At 40.7% G+C, this 20754-nt stretch overlaps 2 protein-coding genes across 8 annotated transcripts in view; one reads left to right on the forward strand and one right to left on the reverse strand.

The window, feature by feature from the left end:
• The window catches only part of LOC122554322 (fizzy-related protein homolog), a 50976-nt gene extending 49145 nt beyond the window's left edge, over positions 1-1831 (forward strand). For 4 of the 5 annotated variants that reach the window (XM_043699161.1, XM_043699160.1, XM_043699159.1 and 1 more), the window contains one exon: positions 256-1830. In XM_043699161.1, the coding sequence (XP_043555096.1) occupies positions 256-297 (42 nt within the window). In that variant the 3' untranslated portion in view covers positions 298-1830. Of the gene's footprint in view, positions 1-255 lie in introns of all 5 variants that reach the window. The other variant, XM_043699163.1, reaches the window with a different exon arrangement.
• Positions 1832-4981: 3150 nt separating this feature from the next.
• The window catches only part of LOC122554325 (AP-1 complex subunit mu-1-like), a 50359-nt gene continuing 34586 nt past the window's right edge, over positions 4982-20754 (reverse strand). For all 3 annotated transcript variants that reach the window (XM_043699165.1, XM_043699168.1, XM_043699167.1), the window contains exons 9-12: positions 16963-17121; positions 11960-12085; positions 7739-7814; positions 4982-5390 (exon numbers count right to left, since the gene is read on the reverse strand). In XM_043699165.1, coding sequence (XP_043555100.1) covers positions 5371-5390; positions 7739-7814; positions 11960-12085; positions 16963-17121 — 381 coding nt within the window. In that variant the 3' untranslated portion in view covers positions 4982-5370. The remainder of the gene's footprint in view (positions 5391-7738; positions 7815-11959; positions 12086-16962; positions 17122-20754) is intronic.

Consider the following 20754-nt stretch of genomic DNA (forward strand, 5'->3'; position numbering starts at 1 on the left):
TGGTGGACTCTCCCTCTTTATGGGCATTTAAGCGGGCATTGGATAGGTATATGGAGGATATTGGGTTAGTATAGGTTAGGTGGGCTTGGATCGGCGCAACATCGAGGGCCAAAGGGCCTGTACTGCGCTGTATTCTTCTATGTTCTATGAACTGTTTTGATTTTCTCATAACATCTTAGTTATGAGTAATTTATTAATCTAATGGTTATTTGAGATTTATGGATATGAATGGAACTAAATGTATTTTTCTTTTAGGAATCCAAATCTGTCCTTAACCTTTTTACAAGGATACGGTAAAACTGCCAAGAAGAACAGGTGTTTCTTATGAAACGGATTCCCTCAATACAATCAGCAGTAAAGTTCATCAGAACAAACATAACCTCCTCTTCACTGTTTTTGTTCAAGTGGTCAATGCACTTTCATTTACTAAGTTTTGAGATTAATTGGACAGAAGACTGTTGGGACATTACTAATTCATCTCAACACCAAGATGGATGAAAGAAATGCAAAAGGAGTGTGGAGTAAAAGGAGAAAGTTCACTTTATATGTATCTATTGTACAATATGTACAGAAGCTATTTATTGGACTGAGGATGACCTTTGATGCTGTCTTAATGTTTGCATGGAACTGGAGTGTGGGAATAGATCCAGAAGTCCTCCTAAGTCTTTTATAGAAAAAAAAACATGAAAAGTATTTACATAGTGTGTCTTGGATATCTGAAAAGGAAGGTACTTTTTTTTTTAGAAATTATCCACCCCCATTCTATGGAATCATTTCAGTATTTGCTTCTAGAGCTGAGAAGTTTAAATTTCTGTAATTTACCTTGCACTTATGAAACTTGTTCATTGAGAAAAGTCATTACAAATGGGAGCCATAATTAAAATTCATATTTAACAGGAAAGTTTTAATTTTCATTTATTAAATACTCACTGGTTCATTGAACAGAATTGGCAATTTGTAGCTGGCTGTAGTTGAGACTGAATCAGGGTGTTGGTTCACTTTTACACAGGTTTCACTGTGTTACTGAAGAAATTCATTAGAACCATTGTTTACATTATATGCATCCGACAGTTAGGTTGACTTGTATACAAACTGCTCTTCTAACCCGCACACTCATTCACCATGCTATAAATTGGCACAGATAAATATCTCGTTCTTTTCCCTTTTTAAGTGAACCATGCAACCCAGTATGAGGTGTTGGAAGAAAGCCAAAGTTGTGTTTTAAAACAAAATTGGTATTGTTCCACGACATTCTCTGCCTATGGAGGGTGTGTGTTCACATTTTCATGCGGAAAAAAATTATCTTCATCTCAGTACCAAATGGTCTACTGTATATTATTAAGCTGTGATCCATGGTCTCAGTCACCAGCAATTACCACATCTGGTCCTCCCAGAATTTTATACTTTTTGGAGATCAAATCATAACTGCAGGGGATGCACTGAACATGCAGGAGCACTGCCAGTGATGCTACAGATAGCTGTTTACACTAGCTGTATCATCTTATTTCTTTGAACTTGATACTCCTTTAGGTTGTTTTTAGCAATTTAAAAGGCAATCTACGTTACATCCAACAGTTCTCTGTCCCTAACATAGTGTACTTCTTAGTGCTTCAGATGTTCTTAGTTCAGCATTGAAAATAATGCCATTTTGATTAGGTACCAGCTTTTCTGCAAATGCCAGCCTATGGGATAAGCACAGAAGCCATCTAAAGAATAAATGCAATACTGGGTATAAGTAGAGTGTTACTGTACATTTGTAATTTAGTTCCTGTGCTCCAAGCTCTCTTGCCAGCTAATCTGAAATTAAGCCAGTCTGTTCAAGCTATGCATTTCTAGCCCCATAATAATGCAGTAATGGAGTTTTATCAGCTCGTCCTTCACTGAAATGCTAATTCATGCCTTTATGATAGAGACTTTACTAATCTTACACACTCTCTTAGCTAGTTTCCTACATTTTCTTCTCTGTAAATGCAATCATCCAGACACTGCTGACAAGCTCTTAACTCAGAGCAAGGTTCACTCCCCTTTCAGTCCTCTGCGTGCTGATTTACATTGTGGCTCCTGGCTCAAGTGAAATTTTGACATTAAATTCTCATCCTTGCCTTGATCTCCCCATTCCTATTCTTTTGATATTTATGCTCTGTGAATTTTGGCTTTTGACACGTTCCCAGTTCCACTGAATTATGGTACAGAATGGTCATTTAGCCTATGCCTGCCTGCTCTCGTTCTATTACATAAGGCCGATCACTTGTCCTTTCCCATATCCCTGCAGACTGTGTTTCTATCAAAACAATATCCAATGTCTCATTTTTGGGGGTCTGAAATTGGAATTACCTGGATATGCTTCCTCTTCATCATTTTACTCCTTTAAAATACTTTGTCAAAGTTTTTTTCTCCTCTGACCTAATATGTCTGAATTGGTCTCATACTTTAGTTTTATAATACTCCAGTGAAGCATCTTGGAACATTTCATTACTGAACAATAAAGTATATTTCCTTCTAATGTAAAGTGCACAATATGACCCAATGTTCAAAGAGAACAAGAAAGCTGTTAGGTACCAAGGATTCTCTTGGATAAAAGATGTCAACAGGCTACAAGCACTTGAGCATGCTTCAGGGATTTCCCAGGACAGGAGGAGACCTATGCCATTGCTCTCACTGGACATCAATCAAAACCTCCTTAAAATGTGCTGTTTACAATCAATGGGGAGGTAGATCACTTTGGTTTGTGTAATAAAGTTATTTGGCTACAGTCCAGTTAGATATAGTATTGTCCCATTGAAGTTATCAGGTCTGGATTGGGGGTGATAATATCTGCTATATATTCACCTTGATGTGAACAGTCATATCCACTAAGAGATAGATACCTTGTTCAGTAAGATAATCATCAGATCTTCCTGGGGTAACACAATACCAAGGACTAGTCAGCTTCTGGATGGTAGCAAGTCCACAACATTGGCTATATTTGATCATTCTCTAGGTCATTCCAGGAGCTAACACCTGCTGAATTAGAAGCCCTACGAATTAATTGATAGCCAATGACAAGCATGATATGTTATCTTTGAGATTGATGCCACTAACTGGTGTTCTTGCTGATAGTGTCTCTAGGCCATCCAAGCACAGCTGTAAGGATTTAATAAAATCTGTACTTCCAGTTGAACATCAAGCATTGTGACAGCACAGGAACTGTCCTTCCAGCATCGGGGACCATGGTATGCACCTCTTGTGATTTCATTAAAGAGATTAGAGATATGGAGGAACAAGGTCATAAAAAGATTTGAAAGCAAGGAAAATGAAAATTGCTGACCTGGTCAAGCAAACTCAAGGTGATTGGGGTAATGGGATATGTACAATACAACGAGTGAAGAACTGTTTGAGCTAGCAGCTGGCATACAAATGCAAACTTGATTCAAATGCCTTTTATGTTCTTAAAAAAAACCACTCACCGTTCATTAGGGCTTCCACTTTGATATAAAAAGATTGTCGCTGTTCTTGTGCCTGTTAGGGCATCTTGATGAATTTATTATGAGTAGAGAGCATGGGACTGTCTACTCTGAGGCTATGCAGGTACCTGGGGCATTTCTTCCTTGACCAGCTGTGGAGGTGTGCCACTGATGTGCTCAGCAGTTCCTATTCCTGGCTCTATTCTCAGAAGAAATACTGGCATCTTCTTGCCAGAGCTTCACTGAGTCTCACTAGTACCTGCTCAAGAGGAGTCAGTTGTGTAAAAGGGATAAAATTGTGAAAGTTAAAAATGAGTTATCACTGGTCGTATTGGGAGAGCAGTGCAGCTCAGCACAATGACGGTCACTCTGTTGGTTGCCAAGGAGATCTCCATATCCATACCCAAGGAGTCAAAGTTGCTTCTGACCAAATTAAGCATTTCTCCTCCTATATGGTGAGGAGCCTTATCTCCACCACCCGTCACCAGTCCTAGACCTCTCAGCCCAGTTGTGAAATATTTTTTTCCTGCAATGAGATAAAGAGGGGGATTGAGTACACTTTAAGTAAATGGGAAGAGCTGTTAATGGTGATGCAGGAGAGATGGTGAGGTGAAAGAGGAGGAGGTGCAGAGAACAGGCCAAATATCATTCTCATTTTTCCTGTACTGCCATGCACTCCTTTCACCCAGGACACTACGGTTATCTCAATTCAGGCTGGCTGTGTGTAGTACCAATGGCCTCCTTTGGCAGACCTTCAGAAAAAGAATAGCCGTCCTCTCCACCACCTCATCCACCAGGACCTTCACCATCGGCGAAGCAGGAAATCAGCTTGCCATTCTGGCCCATGTCCTCGGTAATAATGGTAAAGTAGGCTAGCTCATCCCATACAGCATCTTCAATATCATGGAATTGGGTTTAAATAAGGCACCATTGCAAAGTCCTGACAATGGCGAGCACTTCTGCCTCTCCTGCCACATAACTCCACAAGGAGGATGCCGAACAGGCCAGTAATATAATTGATGAGATAAAGAACATAAAAAAAGTTGACATGGGTCTTGGCAGACTGAGGGCTATGACTCTTACTCAAAGAAACACTGCCAAACAATGTGATAATTCAATCCAATTCACTTATCCGCAGTTTTCTCCACCTTCACATGTACCTTCAAAAATAGTTCAATTCTGCTTAAAAATGGCTTTGAACTCTCTGGAGTTGACAGGTATTACTATTTGAAAAAAAGCAGAGATATTGCACCTGCCTATAGTGCCATTACCATGAACCACATTCACCTCCCCTTATCCAACTTTAAGTCATTGTAGCCATGATAGGAAAAAACTATTCTCCTGGGTTGCATTCATTGTGATCAAATCTCAACAGGATTCTCTTCATTGGCTAATTTAACCATTCCTTAATTCCATTCAACCCCAAGGGAATAAAATATCTACCAAATTAGGCAAGCACATGAATTAATTAGAAAAAAAAACAACAGTGGAGCAACTAATTGCCAAAGCAGTCAGCACAACAGAAACACATCACCTTGTAGAATGGTTTGCGTTTTTATTAAATAACTTTATTCATACAGCAAGAGCAACACTTAGAAACACTACCCTAAATAATGCATCTGGTTCTGTAAAATAATTTAATATTGTACAGATAAGACTAATTGTATTAGTGGCTAGTTCTAAATAAAAACACACGGCATAAAATGGATTCAAATGATTTTAATAAAAGTGACTACCCTTACTCTTTAACTCCTGTTTCAGTCCAAAATTTAAAAAACATCTTCAGCTGGAATTGTGAATATACACTTCAGCCTTGAGTGAATCATTTCATGCAATTTGAGACAACCGATTTCATGTTTTATGAATTCTTATGAATAATGTTCAGAGATAAAATCCTCTGCACAGTGGAATTTAGAAATGGTAAACTTCAAATCCGAATTTGGAAATCTAGGGAAAAAGAGAGAGGAAAAAAGGCTCATTGATACCCTTCCAATATCATAGTGCTTCACAACCAATAAGCTATTTTTGAAGTACAGTCATAATTATGCAAACAAGAATAACAACTAATTTCCATGCAGCAAGTTCCTACAAACAGTGATATTTTGTTTTACTGTTGTATGGAATGAGAGTGTCACTGACAAGGCTAACAACCCTTAATTGCCCCTGAAGTAAATGGGGCTATTTCAGAGAGCAGTTAAACAGTCAACCACATTGTTGTGGGTCAGGTCACATGTAGGCCAGACCATAAGGATGACAGATTTCCTTCCCCAAAGCATCAGGAGTGAACCAGGTGGGTTTTTATAACATTGGGTACATAGTCACCATTAATCAGGTTTTTAAAAAAATTGTTCAGCTTTGCTGGCATTGAGTGAACAGTACATGTTCCGGATTATAGAATGTGTAAGCAGGTCATTGAGCCCATCGAATCAACACTGACCCTCCAAAGGGCATCCCTCCCAGACCCACCCCTCTAACCTGCACTTCCCCATGGCTAACCAACCAACCAGCCAGCACACTCCTGAAAATTATAGGCAATTTAGCATGGCCAATCCACCTAACGTACACATCTTTGGGCTGTGGGAGGAAACTGACAGAGACACAGGGAGAATTCACAAATTCCACACAGACAGTCACCAAAGGCTGGAATCATATCTGGGTCCCTGGCACTGTGAGGCAGCAGTGCTAACCACTGAGCTACTGTGCCACCCAAAAGGATACTGGAGAACACATTTGTTTTTCTTCAGTGAATGCTGTGAAATCTTTGGCGTTCATTTGATCAGGCAAATGCGAGGCTCAGTTTAACATACTGAGGTTTTTACAAAAATTATTTCACTGGCTAGGACATTATTTGTTATCCATCCCTAACTGCCCTTAAAAGGTGGTGGTTATCTGCCTTTTTAGTCACTATATTCCACGTATCTTTTAGTAATTAATAGGATGTGGGAATTTGAATGAACTGCTTCCTTGAACTACTGCAGTCTGGATACTGCAGATACACTCTCAGTGCTTTTAGGTAAGGAGTTTCAGAACTTTGACCAAGTGACAGTGAAAGGGAAGCAATACAGTTTGAAGTCAGGGAAACAGATGGCTTGGGGAGGAACATATAGATGGTGGCACTTTTATGCATCTGTTATCTTTGTCCTGCTACATGGCCAAGGACTTGGATTTGACAGGTACTCTTTAAAGGGTGAACTGTTGAAATGAATCTCATAGTTGCCACTGTGCTGTGAGGTGAATGGAGCAGTTGTTGAAGGTGTTAAGATGGGTGCCAATCAAGCAGGTTGCCATATCTTTGATAGCGTCGGAAGCTTCTAGAATGTTGTTCGTATCAAGCAAGTGAAGATATTTCATCACATTTCTGACACGGGTCTTTGAAGAAGGTGGGGAATTCAGGGATGGTAAAGCCGTTGAATGTCAAGGGAAGATGATTAGCTTTTCTCATGTTGGAGATGATTGTGATTTGGCACTTAATTCTCTCTCTTGCAGTCTAATACTTTATGCACCTTTTTTTGACTAACAGGATGGCTTGGCTTAGTGAAAAGAGACATGTAAACTATATAGTGCTACAGTACATGGGCTAGAATGGACTGTGTAAAGTCAAGATTATCTCTTGCTTCAGATTTATCCTACCTTCCTGAGGACTGTGTGATCTTTACAATGCACACTACACTGACAATCAAAATCAGAAACTGAATATGCCTCATGCAAACCATGAAGTCAGATTGGGTGGCTCAGTGGTTAGCACTGCTGTGCCACAGCGCCAGGGACCCGGGTTCGATTCCAGGCTCAGGCCACTGTCTGTGTGGAGTTTGCACATTCTCCCAGTGTCTGTGTGGGTTTCCTCTGGGTGCTCCGGTTTCCTCCCACAGTCCAAAGATGTGCAGATCAGGAGAATTGGCCATACTAAATTGCCCATAGTGTTAGGTGCATTATTCAGTGGTAAATGTAGGGGAATGGGTCTGGGTAGGTTCCTCTTCAGAGGGTGGGTGTGGATTGTTGGGCTAAATGTCCTGCTTCCACCACTGCAGGGAATCTAATTAGAAGTCACATGACACAAGGTTATCGCCCAACAGGTTTATTTGAAATCAAAAGCTTTCACCTGCGAGGGGTCAGTGCTTTGAAAGCTTGTGGTTTCAAATAAATCTGTTGGACTATAGCCTGGTATCATGTGACTGCTGATTTTGTCCACCCCAGTCCAATATCAGCACCTCCACATCATAGAAAACATTAAGCACAGTGTTTGCCAGAAAACATTTTCAGGAAATCATGGTTGCGAGTTTATAATAAATTATTACCTCCACTTTTTGTTAGGCTTCGAATCCAGGATATTGCCTGATAAGTGGACTTTTCAATTATTCGTACATATTTGATCTATAAAAATGAAGACATATTAAATGGGCTTTTGATATATGGCAATATGTAATGCTTGAAAATATTATCAATGTTGAACAGCAGTTACAAAGAAAAATCATATTTGTATAATCACTTCCCTATCAAATAAATCAGAGTAGAACATAATCCCAACCTTCAAATTCTAGATCCTATTTCAGGAATAGAAATTTACTCTAAATATAGTTATAAATCTACTGAGGGAGATTGCTAATTCTTGGATATACTTATTCTGCTCAATCAAGATAGACAGAGCTTGGGATATAGTTAGAAATGAGTTAAAAAGAAAACAAGTAGGAGAAAACAAAAAAGAGACAAAGAAAAAACCTTGAGGGAGTAAGAGAGAAGACACACCATGACCTTAATTGGATTTGGATTCAGCACTGCATTTGAATTCATCTTTGGCTCCATCAACTTTAACTAGAACGTGGCTTTTCTAAATGTGAAGCCAAACTTGAAAATCTAACAGAAAGCTGCACATGGTGAGAAAGGAGACTGGAGCGAGACACTGCCCAAGTATATAGTTCAAGGAATTTGGAAGCAATGTTGGAGAATTTGGTACGGGGGGGAGGAGGTGCTTTTTGAATCATAGCTTGTAAGCTTTCTTAAACAGGATAAACCAAAGCCTAAGATCAGGGGCCCAGCATTAAAAAAGTGACATCACACATAAACTACTAGTTCATTGTTTGTTGATATCACTAATTTGTCAAATTAGTAGGTGTGTTGTGGGAGGTAGGAGACCCCATTGTGGTTCATAGCGATCATATCTGTAGCAAGTCTTGGTCATTTGAGGAACTTCAGCTCAGAGTTGATGAGCTGGAGTCTGAGCTTGGAACACTGCAACACATCAGGGAGGGGGAAAGTTATGTGGATGCTGTGACACCCCATACATTAACTACCTTGAACTCAGTCAGCGGTCAGGGACGTGAGGATGTGACAATGACTGAGGCAGATGGGAGATCTGGGAGGTAGTGCTGAAGGAGCGTTAGCCCTTGAGCTTGTCTAACAGATTTGCGGTTCCTGTTCCTGTGTGGATGAGACTAGGAGTTGTAGGATGAGCAAACTGTACATGGAGCTATACAAGAGGAGGGAGAAAAAAGAAATGCCGTTGTAATTGGGGAGAGTATAGTCAGAGGAATAGACAATATTTCCTGTGGCCAGGTGCTGCCTGCTGGTGCATGCATTCAGGATATCTCATCTGGGCTGCAGGAGTAGGAGGGGAAAGATCCAGTTGTCATCGTCCATGTTGGTACCAATGATATAGGCAGAAAGGGGAATGAGGTTCTGCTGTGGCAATAGGAGGAGCTGGACTAAATTAAAAAGCAGAAGTAAAAAACGTACCTGATCCATGGGCACATTTGCACAACGTCAACAAGATTAAAGAAGTAAATGCGTAGCTCAAAGATTGGCTTGGGAGAAACAGGTTTGAACTCTTGGAACATTGACATCAGTACTGGGGAAAGAGGAAGGTCTGAATCATGCTGTGACCAGGGTTCTGCCAAATTACAAAACTAGGGCTGTGGATAGGGCTTTAAGTAAAACACAGAGAATGGAAGAGGTCAGGTATCCAGCTTCAGGCATGGCAGATAAGGGGACAACAATGAGAAGAGAGTCAATAAATGCAGGACAGAGTGTTGTAGTTACACACAGTCTACAACTCAAGGTAAATGAGCTAGTGGCACAGATTGAAATTGGCAGGTAGGATGTTGTAGATATCACGGAGACATGGCGACAAGGGGTCAGAACAGGGAACTAAATATCCAAGGATACATATCCTATAGATAGGACAGGAAGATTGGCAGAAAGGGGTCATCTTGTTAGTAAGAAATAAAATTGAAGCAATAGTATAAAGTGATAGCATATCTGTGTATGTAGTGTTAAGGAATTACGAAGGAAGAAGGTACCTGATGGGAGTTGTGCACAGGCCTTGTATCAATAGTCAGAATGTGACGAAGAAAATAAATCAGGAGATAGGAAGGCATGTAAGAAAGACACTTTTACAATAATCATAGGGGACTTCAACGTGTAGCTGGACAGGTTGGTAGCAGATCTCAAGAAAAGGAATTCATGGAATGTTGTTTTGGAGCAGCTTGTGGTAGAACCCATTAGGGAACAAGTAATTCTGAATTTGATGTGTAATGAGTCAGACTTGATTAGGGAACTTAAGGTAAAATATCCCCAAGTGGGCAGTGACCATAATATGATAGAATTTACCTTGCAGTTTGAGAGGGAGAAGTTTGAAACAGATGTAATCATAGAATCCCTACAGTGTAGAAAAAGTCCACACCAACCTTCCGAAGAGTAACCCACCCAGACCCATTCCCCTACCCTAACACTCTACATTTCCCCTAACCTAACCTAAATGCACCTAACCTACACATCCCTGAACACTATAGACAACACTTGGCCGATTCACCCTTACCTGCACATCTTTGAACTGTGAGAGGAAAGAACATGCAAACTCCACACAGACAGTCATCGGAGGTTGGAATCGAACCTGGGTCCCTGACACTGTGAGGCAGCGGTGGTAACCACTTAGACACTGTGGAAGGGAAGTCTCACAGGGAAGACAGTGGAGCTGCAATGGCAGGTATTTCTATGGGCAATTCGGAAGGCACGACAGAAAGTCATGCCAAGGAAGAAGAAACGTGCTAAGGGAGGATAAGGCTGACAAGGGAAGTCAGGGACAAAATAAAAGCAAAAGAAAAATATACAATATGGTGAAGATTAGTGGAAAGCCAGAGGATTGGAAAGCCTTTAAAACCAGTAGAGGATAACTAAAAATGCAATAGGTAAGACTTAAGGATGAGATTGTGCATGGTAAAATAAAGCTGAGCCAGCATGGCTTTGTCAAGAAGAAGTCGTGCCTGATAAATCTGTTAGAATTCTTTGAGGAGGTAACAAGCAGTTTAGACAAAAGACAACTAGTGGGCATGATCTATTTGGATTTCCAGAATGCAGTTGACAAGATGCCACACAGGAAGCTGCTAAATATGATGATATTCAGGGCAATGTACTGGTATAAACAAATTATTGGTTCACAAACAGAAGACAGAGTTGTAATTAACAAGTCTTTTTCAGGATGGAAAGGCATAGCATCTGAATGTTCTTGTACAGATAGTTCTTTATAACACAATGGTTACATTCTTGTGCATCTCCACATTATACAAAAAATCGTGTTTTAGAAATAGTACTTAAAGTGTTGATGGTGTAATTGCATTAGAGCCAACACATGTTTTAAAAGTTTGCGCTTTAGAAACAGTGTCCCCAATTCGTCAGTCGTGTTACAGTGAATTCTCATTACCGGAATACACATTCTAACAGAATGACCTGCACGAGACACCTAGAGTATTCTGTATAATTTGATCCCTGCATTCAAGGAAGGATATACTGGCATCAGAGGCAGTTCAAAAAAGGTTTGCTAGGATTATTTCTGGAATGATTTGGTTGACTTATCAACAACAGCCAAACAGGTTATATCTTTAATCATTAGAGTTTAGAAGAGTGATTTTGGTGAAACACACATTCTGAAACATGGTAGACGTTGAGAAGATGCTTACACTGGTAGGGAAATCTCAGACAAGGAGACAGTTACAGAATAAGGGATCTAAAGCTGAGACATGAAGGAATTCCTTCTCCCAAAAGGTAGTGAAAGTATGGGATACTCTATCCAAGAGTGTATTAGAAACTAGATCACTGGGTATACTTAAAGAGGTGATAGTTAGATTTGAAGAGTTGGTAAGATAAAGGAGTTGAAGCCTGGGGCAGATCAGTCTTGATCTTGTTGAATTGAGGGCAGGGCTTGAGAAACCAAATGGCCTCCTCCTCCTCCTATTTCGTGCACTGTTACTGACGTTAATTAATATTACATTGTACATCCCTGATTGGAATGCTTCCTTTTTACAGCATTTCCATGGTTTCACAAAGGTCTTGAACATTTACTTTCCAAACAGCATTTATTATTTCTGTCAATACTTTCAGAAATACTACTTGATCTCAGACAGTCATCAGCTCTTTTTATAAAGACACTAAATAAGCATCTACTATGTCACCTATCCAATACTCTTGGGGATTAAAAGCTATAAAAATCTCACTGTTGCTTGCATTCAACTTTAGACAAAATATACCTGCAATCCCGATGCTGCTAGGTATTGGATTTTGAACTTCACTCTGATTGGAGGTTTTGCTTCAGGTTCTTCTGCCTCGACACTCGGCAGTCCCAGATGGGCCTTCATCATAAATTCCTTTCCTCCCTGAAGCAATAATGCAAGACATTAGTAACAATGGATAACTTGAAGGTTAATTTACAGTATGCATTTTGTGCATTAAGAAGGGCAAAGCATGGGTTTGGTTACAATTTTAACAGTTGTGACTGTGAGCCTGATGTGAAGAGGTCTGGAGGCCTGTTTGTATCCAAGCGTTTGTAATGGGGTTTTACAATCCCTGAAGTGAGGAATTGGAGCTTAGTCGTTTAGTGCACTTAAAAAAGGTGGAAAACACAACTGTGTTGTTGCCTGGGATACAGAAGAATCCATAAGGTAGAATAGGGATTGGTAATCCTGCAAGACTGCTGAAAACGGATCTAAGAGAACTTGTATTTACTCTGAAATTTAATTAAAAGTCTTTAATTTGCAGTTTGTTTCAGGGAGATTGCAGATGAAGATGACAACAGCTAGTGGAAGTGCAGAAATTAGCTGAAAAGGAATGTGTGCCATTGCTGAGCAAGAAAGCTTGATATAGATATAGTGATAGATTTTTGCTGGGTTTTGGTGTTTATAAGGGTAGTGTTTAGGAATAGTGGGAGTTTCAATCCTTTTCCAATATTTTTGTCGAGTGTCATATATTTCAGTTTATCTTGTTTAACAAACACTTTATTCTTTGAGTTGAAAGTACACAGACTGGTGTTCATTAACCTACCATCACTGCTAAAAAGAAACAAAGCCAGGGTCGAAAAGTAAGACTTCAATCTGGGATCTAACTTGTCCAGTATTAACATCAGCTAGGATCAAAATAAATGGTAATACATTATTAACTATTAGAAATTCGTGAAAAGTTGAAAGAGAAACTCTCTTAAAAGAGAGTTGCTTTTAAAATGCACAACATCTTTATGGAGAAATTAAAGACTTTGATGTTCCAGATGCTAGAGTTGGGAAAGCAGCAAGATCTTGACAGCTTATAGGGCTGGAGGAAGCAACAGAGATAGGGCGGAGTAATGTCATGCAGAGATTTGAAAGCAAGGATAAGGATCTTAAAATTGAAGCAATGGGGGTAAGCACGGTGGCTCAGTGGTTAGCACTGCTGCATCACAGTGCCAGGACCCAGGTTTGATTCCAGCCTCGGGCGACTGTGGAGTTTGCACATTCTCCCAGTGTCTGCGTGGGTTTCCTCTGGGTGCTCCGGTGTCCTCCCACAGTCCAAAGATGTGCACGTCAGGTGAATTGGTCATGCTAAATTGCCCATAGTGTTAGGTGCATTAGTCAGAGAGAAATGGGTCTGGGTGGGTTACTCTTCATAGGGTTGGTGTAGACTTGTTGGGCCGAGAGGCCTGTTTCCACACTGTACAGAATCTAATCTCATCTAATCTAATCAATGCTTTTTTGGTGATGCAAAGACAATGGGTTTAATCTTGCCAAAATTTAATTTAAATCCCTCAATCTAGTTTTAAAGACTGAAAGTGCATGATGGTGTAGGACACTGGAATATGACACATGACATTGAGTGGTAAGGATGCCAATTAAACCCTCCATCATTTAGTTCTCCTGAGTTTCCCATTGTCATCAGTTTCAGGAAAAGAGGAAATCATTCTCAGTTTGATTTTATGATCCATTAATACCCAACTCAATACGCAGAACTGGCTTTGATGGTATTGTCCAGCCTTACAGGGCCCTACAAAAAGGATTAGAAGATTTTCATGCATTCAGAAAAGTAGTACTATGAACAAATGTTGGAGGAATATGAATTTATGTAGTAAAACAGGAATGACTGATACCACTTACTAGCATACATTATTGACAGCTATGGTGGCCAGGAATTTTTAGTTAAATGCATTCAGAACAGCACTGCCCCTTTTCAAATAACTAGGCAGAATGTTTTATTTTTAAAGTTACAGTTAGGCTTTGCAACTGTTTTCTGAATCATCAAATGCTGGTAATGAAATTATTGATTGATGGCAAAAGTCAATAGTTGAATAAATACTTTGATCATGGTTTGTTGCAGCATGATCATTTCTCACAGAGCAATAGGGACCATCTGAGAAATAGAAGTATAAAGATTTTATGGATTTTAGCAAGGACTCAGTCAATAGTGCCACAAAAGGTGACAGTAAAACTAAAGCTGTTTGCAAGTTTTCACAGTAACGAAGAATTTAATTCAATGTTAGTTCACACATAAATAGCAATATATCCTAAATCAGAGCTATAACACTTCAGAAATCTAGACAAATATGGGAGGCTACATTTTGGATGGGCAAATCAGGATACAACTTATGCACTTAATGGTAGGGCCCTGGAGAGTGTTGTTGAACAGAGAGACCTTGGGGTGCAGGTTCATAGTTCCTTGAAAGTGGAGTCACAGGTAGATAGGATAGTGAAGGCGGCATTTGGTATGCTTGCCTTTATTGGCCAGTGCATTGAGTATAGGAGTTGGGAGGTCATGTTGCAGTTGTACAGAACATTGATTAGGCAACTTTTGGAATACTGTGTTCAATTCTGGTCTCCTTACTATAGGATTTTATTGTGAAACTTGAAAGGGTTCAAAAAAGATTTACAAGGATGTTGCCAGGGTTAGAGGGTTTGAGCTGTAGGGAGAGGCTGAATAGGCTGGGGCTGTTTTCCCTGGAGCATCAGAGGCTGAGAGGTGACTATATAGAAGTATAGTATCCCTACAGTGTGGAAACAGGCCCTTCAGCCCAACAAGTCCACACTGACCCTCCAAAGAGTAACCCACCCAGACTCATTCCCCTACCTTACAACTCTATTCCTGACTAATGCACCTAACCTACACATCCCCGAACACTATGGGCAATTTAGCATGGCCAATTCACCTAACTTGCACACCTTTGGATTGTGGGAAGAAACACACGCAGACACAGGGAGAATGTGCAAACTCCACACAGACAGTTGCTCGAGGCTGGAATCGAACCCAAGTCCCTGGCGCTGTGCTAACCACTGAGCCACCGTGCCACAAGACGTTTATAAAAACTTGAGGGGCATGGATAAGATAAATAGTCAAGGCCTTTTCCCCAGGATAGGGGACTACTAAACTAAGGGGCATAGGTTTAAGGTGAGAGGGGAAAGATTCAAAAGGGTACCTAAGTGGCAACCTTTTCACACAGAGAGTGAACTGCCGGTGGAAGTGGTGGAGGCTGGTGAAATTACAACATTTAAAAGGCATCTGGATGGGTATATGAATAGGAAGGGTTTAGAGGGATATCAGCCAGTGCGAGCAAATGGGACTGGATTAATTTAGGTTATCTGTTGGCAAGGATGAGTTGGACAGAAGGGTCTGTTTCCATGCTTTACATCTCTATAACACTATATCCATTATTCCTCACAATATCCTCAATTTCAGTTTTTTTTAAACTATAGAAGTGACAAAATAGGGGCCAGATACTTCTTTAAAAGGGAATCAAAGGAAGGCTATGCTCAGGTGGTTCTTGCTGATTGCGGGAATGATGTTGCTCTGTACATGAATGCAAAAAGTTCTGTATAAAATTGTCCACACACAAGCCTAATTGACCAGGTCTTTCATGCTTGGAGTGATGGGTTCAATTTAAAATATGCTAACAATAAGCTTTCTGTATTTAAAAATGGAAAGGCTGGTTTATGTTCACATTTACCCTAAACATTACTAAAAAAACCATGTTTCTCTGACTCTCTTATACACACACGCGCACGCACAACCACCCATGAATAAAAGGTAAAAACAATGACTGCAGATGCTGGAAACCAGATTCTGGATTAGTGGTGCTGGAAGAGCACAGCAGTTCAGGCAGCATCCGAGGAGCAGTAAAATCGACATTTCAGGCAAAAGCTCTTCATCAGGAATAAAGGCAGAGAGCCTGAAGGGTGGAGAGTGGTGGTGGCGGATGATCACCTCCAAAAAGACCCCACCACCAGGGATATATTTCCCTCCCCACCCCTTTCCGCCTTCCGCAAAGACCGTTCCCTCCATGACTACCTGGTCAGGTCCATGCCCCTCTACAACCCACCCTCCCATCCTGGCACCTTCCCCTGCCACCGCAGGAATTACAAAACCTGCGCCCACACCTCCTCCCTCACCTCCATCCAAGGCCCTAAAGGAGCCTTCCACATCCATCAAAGTTTTACCTGCACATCCACCAATATCATTTATTGTATCGTTGCTCCCAATGCGGTCTCCTCTACATTTGGGAGACTGGACAACTCCTGGCAGAGCGCTTTAGGGAACATCTCCAGGACACCCGCACCAATCAACCACACCGCCCTGTGGCCCAACATTTCAACTCCCCCTCCCACTCTGCCAAGGACATGGAGGTCCTGGGCCTCCTTCACCGCTGCTCCCTCACCACCAGACGCCTGGAGGAAGAATGCCTCATCTTCCGCCTCGGAACACTTCAACCCCAGGGCATCAATGTGGACTTCAACAGTTTCCTCATTTCCCCTTCCCCCATCTCACCCTAGTTCCAAACTTCCAGCTCAGCACTGTCCCCATGACTTGTCCTACCTGCCTATCTTCTTTTCCACCTATCCACTCCACCCTCCTCCCTGACCTATCAACTTCATCCCCTCCCCCACTCACCTATTGTACTTTATGCTACTTTCTCCCCACCCCCACCTAGCTTATCTCTCCACTCTTCAGGCTCTCTGCCTTTATTCCTGAAGAAGGGCTTTTGCCCGAAACGTCGATCTTACTGCTCCTCGGATGCTGCCTGAACTGCTGTGCTCTTCCAGCACCACTAATCCAGAACCCACCAATAAAATACTGGGTTTCTTCATAAAGTTTGAAGTTTTCCTGAAATCAAGAGAGATAAAATTGGAAATATTTTAGTTGAAATGATTCCTCTTTAATGGCAATCATCTGTAGCCAGCTGTCAAGTTGCCCCCAATAAACAGGCCTGACTATTAGACAATGTATTTTATAGTGGACTTACTTGAATAGAATTTATAGACCAGATGATAACACTGTCCTCAGGTACCCATTCTATGCAACCTTTAGCTGTGCTGAACTTTGGAGACGAAGCATCGCTGGGGACAGGGATGATGATGGCAACATCTGTAGCAGTCAGACGCTCTTTGAATTTTCCTTTAACCTGCAACATCATAAATATAGTCAACTGGAGAGGAACATTCTTTCTGTGCTGTAATTGATACATTTAGGTTTGGTCCAACTTTGCTCAGGTAATGCACTGATCGTCACAAACCAACAAAACTCCTTTTCAATCCCTGACCTTATTAGGTTAGTTACAAAGCATAATGCATGATTTTTTAAAAAAAAATAAAAGAGTTATAATTAAATAGTTGTACATTTGTCATGTTTGGGATAGCATTTTTAAATTTAGAGTATGCAAAGAGGATTGTATTTCAATCAGCTTGGATGGAATAAAATAGAAATTGCTGGTGAAACTCAGCAGGTCTGTTAATGTTTCAAGTCTGGTGGTTCTTCACCTGGACTGAGTGGATCTGCCAGTAATTGCAGTTTTCATCTCAGATATTCAGCATCTGTGGTTCTTTGTTTTATTTTAGTAAACCTGGATGGTTTGATGGTTAGTGACGAAAGGAAGGCTAATATTGTTTCACTGGGAATAGGTACATGGTACTTATGTTTTGAGACAAAGGCTGGGTCTGTGGAAACAAAGTCCCAAAATGGTACTGGTGTTGTGCTTTCATCTTACATTACTTGTAAGCTGAAAGAGTAAAGGTCAATAAAAACTGATCAATCTTCCTATTTGGATACAAGGCTAATAATGTCTTTCATGATGCCATGAAGAGTAGGCTTGAAGGAGCCATTCATAAACCTAAGTGCATAGGATTTTCCTAGAATAGCTATGCATATCAGAAATAGCTCTTTATAATCTACCAGGATCTATCAAAGAGGGAGACGCTAGGGGCCATAAAAGTCTCAATAGTTTGCAATGCAAGAACAAGGATGAAAGCTCACATTCAGACTGAAAAGATCAAATTTGAGGAGAGTTCAAATGTCACTAGAAAAATGTACCTCTAGCACAAGCTAGGTGAGTCTCTGCGAAAATAAAACCTCATTGCAAAATAGTTCTAAGATTATCAGTTAGCACAATGAGAAAAGAACAAGAAAAAAAATCAGATGCTAAGAATCACTACAGATTGATTCTGGGAATATTGAACATCCACATTCAGTGCAAACTGACAAGCTATTTTGAGATCTGGCTAAAAATAACATGAGCAGATTCAATTCTTTGGTTCAAAGTATAAGTTGTCTAGTTTATCTGACAGTGGTTGGGTGTAATTTTCACCCTTGGAGTGATGGGTTCAATTTTAAATATGCTAACAATAAGCTTTCTGTATTTAAAAATGGAAAGGCTGGCTTATTGTACACATTTGCCCGAAAGGTTACTGAAGAGACCATGGCTCACTGACTCTCTCATACACATGCGCGCGCGCACGCGCACACACACACACCCACCCACCCACAAAAAATAGGTACGGAAAATAAAAATAATACTTCTCAAAAATGGAATCAAGTTCAGTCTCTATTAGAGCGCTGGCAAGTTGTGGCTTCATAGTTTAGTCAATAAAATTGCAGAGATATCCCAGCAGTTGCAATCTACCAGAGTTTAGATTCAGAAATAAGAATGAATATGGAATACAGAGGAGAGAGAAGGTCCTTGTTTCTTTTTCAAGAGGCTTCAGAGAGGTACTTTAGCTGTCCAATTAACTGGAAGTAGCCTGATCGCTGTTTGCAGAACACCTATCCCTCTTTCTCATTGAAAGCTGTGTCGTGCAGTTATTTTAAAGAAGGTGGAAGGATGGTCACTACATCATGTGATGTGGACAATCTACAAACTCAACCTTTAGATAAAGCTTTGGAGCAATTCTTACAGTTTGTTACATGTTCTCTCATCTGCTGTGTGGTTCTTGCATCTTAATGTTTCCTATCAGTTCAACATTCTTTAAGACCATTAAAGTCAAATTGTGAGTAGCCATTGAACACTGATGTGTTTTTCTTGTCTAGAGATATCTCCTTTCGTTTCCTCGAGGGACAGTGGACTGTTTGAATCCACTAGACGAGCCAGGTGATCCTAGAAATTCATTTTGAATCAGGTTTTTAAAAAATATTTAGTCCAATTTAAAACAAAAACATTAAAAATACAGATTAAGATACATAAAACATCATGAAAACACCATCATGACAAAACAAAGATAGTGTTCTGTCAGCAGTTTTTGAGATGCTCGTCATGTCTTAAAACTTGAATTCTTGACGTGCCATTCTATTTATTTTTACAACTTATTGATCACTATGGATACAATTAGTGTCAATTTCCTGGTTGAGACTCTTGCCTATGATTGCTGTCCAATTACTCCTCCTGGAAAGTAAGTCAAATTTGGAGATGTTGCCTTGGTGCTGGTGATGAAGAATGATCCCCAAAGCGATGTGCTGTAGGCAACCACTGCATATACTTTAATGGGAATGGCAAATGGCACCTAAATGGTCAAATATAAGGTAAGGCTAGGGAACAGACATAAACAGTGACAATTTAATTAAATGGCTTTTCACTTCACAGCATAATACAACTGAAAGATCTTGGCTGTAGGTAGCTCCTTAAAACTAAGTGTGCAATACAATATGTAACTGCAAGGAAACATAACTACTTGTTCTTTATTTTGAGCTACATTCAAAAGACAGAATACAAAATCCATGCCCTACTGTTCCATGAATAAAGCTGGGCAGATACTATTTTATTTATTGATTTATTCATGAGATTTGGCCATTGTCAGCACCTATTGCCCATCACCAATTGTTTGTAAGAAGATTGTGCTGAGCTGCTCTTTTGAACCAGTAGAGTATAGGTAGACTCAGACTGCTGTCAGAGAAGGAATTCCAGGATTCTGACACAGAAGCAATGAAAGAATGGCAGTATATTTCCACATTGGCTTGGAGGAGAACTTGCACCTGGAGGTGCTCCCTAGTATCTGCTGCCTTTGGCCTTTGAGATGATAGAGGTCACAAGTTTGGAAGGTGCAGTCCAAGGAGCCTTGGTGAATTTCTGTAATGCATCTTGCTGCCACTGAGCATCACTGGTGGACAGATTAAATGCTGGAGGTGTTAGATAGGGAGTCAACCAAATGGGCTGCTTTGCCCTAGATGTTGCTGGCCTCCTTGAGTGTTATAGGAGCTACACTCATTTATGGAAAGAGAGAGATTTCCATACTCAGAGTCATAGAGACATACATCATGGAAACAGATGCGTGGCCCATGCTGACCAATATCTTAAATTATCTAGTCCCATATCACCCTTCCTATTCATATACCCATCCAAATGCCTCTTAAATGTTGGAATTCTATCAGCTTCCACCATTTCCTCTGGCAACTCATTCTGTAAATGTGCCACCCTCTGCATCAATAAGTTGCCCCTCAGGAAACTTTTAAATTTTTCCCCCCTCACCCATGCCCTCTAGTTCTGGACTCCCTCACCAGGGAAAAGAGTGTCTATTTACCCTATCCAGGCCCCTCATGATTTTATAAACCTCTATAAGGTCACCCTTCAGCCTCTGATACTCCAGGGAAAACAGCCCCAGCATATTCAACCTCTCCCTATAATTCAAACCCTCCAACCCTGGCAACATCCTTGTAAATGGGCAGCACGGTGGCACAGTGGTTAGCACTGCTGCCTCACAGCGCCAGAGACCCGGGATCAATTCCCACCTCAGGCGACTCTCTGTGTGGAGTTTGCACATTCTCCCCGTGT

Source organism: Chiloscyllium plagiosum, chromosome 11, assembly GCF_004010195.1.
Source record: "Chiloscyllium plagiosum isolate BGI_BamShark_2017 chromosome 11, ASM401019v2, whole genome shotgun sequence".
NCBI classification, from domain to species: Eukaryota; Metazoa; Chordata; class Chondrichthyes; order Orectolobiformes; family Hemiscylliidae; genus Chiloscyllium; species Chiloscyllium plagiosum.